This window comes from Atta cephalotes, assembly GCF_000143395.1.
Source record: "Atta cephalotes unplaced genomic scaffold scaffold00003, whole genome shotgun sequence".
Classification (NCBI taxonomy): Eukaryota; Metazoa; Arthropoda; class Insecta; order Hymenoptera; family Formicidae; genus Atta; species Atta cephalotes.
In genome coordinates this window covers 4745978-4748271 of record NW_012130067.1, presented here as the reverse complement: position 1 = coordinate 4748271, position 2294 = coordinate 4745978, and the positions used below count along the sequence as shown (strand labels likewise).

General features: G+C 29.9%; 1 protein-coding gene across 1 annotated transcript in view; it reads right to left on the bottom strand.

Annotated features, from left to right (window-relative positions):
- Window positions 1-37: 37 nt before the first annotated feature.
- LOC105625754 overlaps window positions 38-2294 on the bottom strand; it is a 24801-nt gene continuing 22544 nt past the window's right edge. Inside the window, exons 3-5 of the mRNA XM_012207074.1 lie at window positions 747-1166; window positions 131-397; window positions 38-74 (exon numbers count right to left, since the gene is read on the bottom strand). Of these exons, the coding sequence (XP_012062464.1) occupies window positions 38-74; window positions 131-397; window positions 747-1166 (724 nt within the window). The remainder of the gene's footprint in view (window positions 75-130; window positions 398-746; window positions 1167-2294) is intronic.

Genomic DNA, 2294 nt, shown 5'->3' with positions numbered 1-2294 from the left:
CTTAATACGCACAAAAAACTCAGGAAAACTTCAATAATCATTTTGAATAACCCTGTATATCGGATTCTCGATTTCTATAAACATCAGAGGATTCTTATGTATTCGTACTCATCTGGCTTGTAATACTTACCGTAAAACCATAAGATTAAATCGTTGAAAATAAGTGAGCATACTTCGTAAACGTGGCATATCGATGTTCAATAAGTCGGTGATGAACAATAGTAACATTTCAAATGTGAAATTATTACCATACAAATAACTCATACTTTCTGTAATGCATCTCAACATATGTTCCCATTCGGGTGTTACTTCTCGCAAATAGAATTTTAGCCAAAATTCAACAAAATCGTGCGATCTTTGCTTAATTTCTTTCAAACTGCCGCTACAGAAATTGTATCTAAGACATTTATTTCCATCAAACACAAAATTCCAATGAGATGTAGATGATAAGTAAGAAAAATATTGGAGAGAAAAAGTTTATTATAATATGCGGATATATAAAGTTATTAAGATGTAAGAGACAAATCAGAAGCAAGAGTTTGCATTGAATAAAATTATATTTTTAAATTGAACTTTTAGATTAAATTTAGTATTAAAATAAATTTAGTATTTAAATTTATTAAGAAAAAATGTTTTAAAGCTAAAAGAAAAATCGGAAAATTATCGTTATTAAACATACAATAAAGTCTTATTATTAATATATCAGATTTAGTGTGTCATTAATTTATAGGTATATCAGTACTTACTGATCTTCTATACCAAGAAGATATCCTATACCTTTCCATGTATGACAAAAGGCTTCCATATCTTCATCACTAGCATAAATGCCAAATTGGTGAGGATACAACAGAATTATCCCCATGAAAGCAAATTGCGTACTTGCCATATCAGCTTGATTTAATCCTGTGAATTTGGGCGCCAAATGAAGAAAATCGTTTTCTACTATCAATGAAGAAAGATCTTTTAAAATTGTTTTTCTGCTCGGACACCATGGATTTCGAATTTTAGTCGCTCTGTCGAATTTCTCAGGATTTTGTTCGCAGAGTTTCAATCGCACCGCACGGTGCATTCTACGCACAATTTGTATATCGTTATAAGCTCGCGTGCCCTTAATCCACGGATTTCCCGTTATCCAAATTCTTTCACGACAACTCGAGGACAAATATCTTAAACAATAATTATTAATTTATTGACAAATGTTTGATTTATACTAAAAAGATGCTAGATACAACTAAATCTATTAATTGTTTCTTATTAATTATTTTAATCATTATTTCATGTATCATCAAAGTCTAGAAATGATAAGTTCATTTATGTTGGGTGTTTACACATTGTAAATTTTATTTTATCGTTATCGTTCATTACAAATGGAAGAAAAAATGCTTATAATGTGTGATTACAAAAAACAAACGTATCTAATATATTGCTATATGAATATTTAAAAATGCTTTTTGTTCTTAATTTTCAAAAATAATCAGTATTAATTACTATAATTTATAATTGTTAATTTTAAATATGAATTATACATGTATAATCAAGGGTGATTATTTAATTCTAAGGACTCAGCTTCTCAGAAAGTTAAGATTGAAGGTTGTTTTCCTTTATACAATAGTTTTATTAAAGTTTTCTATAAAAATTACACTTTAATTCTAAATATCTTGAAAACTGTAAGAGACCGTCACTAACTGTTAAGACAAAGTTATTTAGAATTATGAACTTGATAACATATATCAAGATCAAGTCATCGGAGCTGAGTCCCCAGAACTAAATAATTATCTTTTTAACAATTTACCTGTCATTATTTTTAGAATGTATAAATATGTATATAGCCGATAGCAAAGCCTGCAGAGACAGATTTCGAGCAGATCTTGCTACCAATTTTTGATTGCAGAAAAGCAACAAGTACACAAAGTTTGTATTATCTGACATTGTCAGCAAATTGTTGTCAGAAATATGTCAAAACCTGCTAGACATGCTACACTAGCAGATTGGTAACAGGAACCGAGCAAAGTCCTGCATAATTTGCACTGACGGCAGATTGAGAGCAGAATCTGATTCGAGCAGAGCCTTGTTTCTGCCATCAATCTATTGGCATAGCTTGTCAGTAGGCTTTATTGACAAATCTATAATCAAATGCAGACATAAATAGCTATGGTTTTATAGTCAAAATCTAATCGAGTTTTCTGCCAATTTGACCCCAAATTGCATGTTGCTATTGCAGGATTATATTCTACGCAAAAAGTAATGACGGGTATAATATTTTTACGTAGAATATATAAATATGTAACACGTGT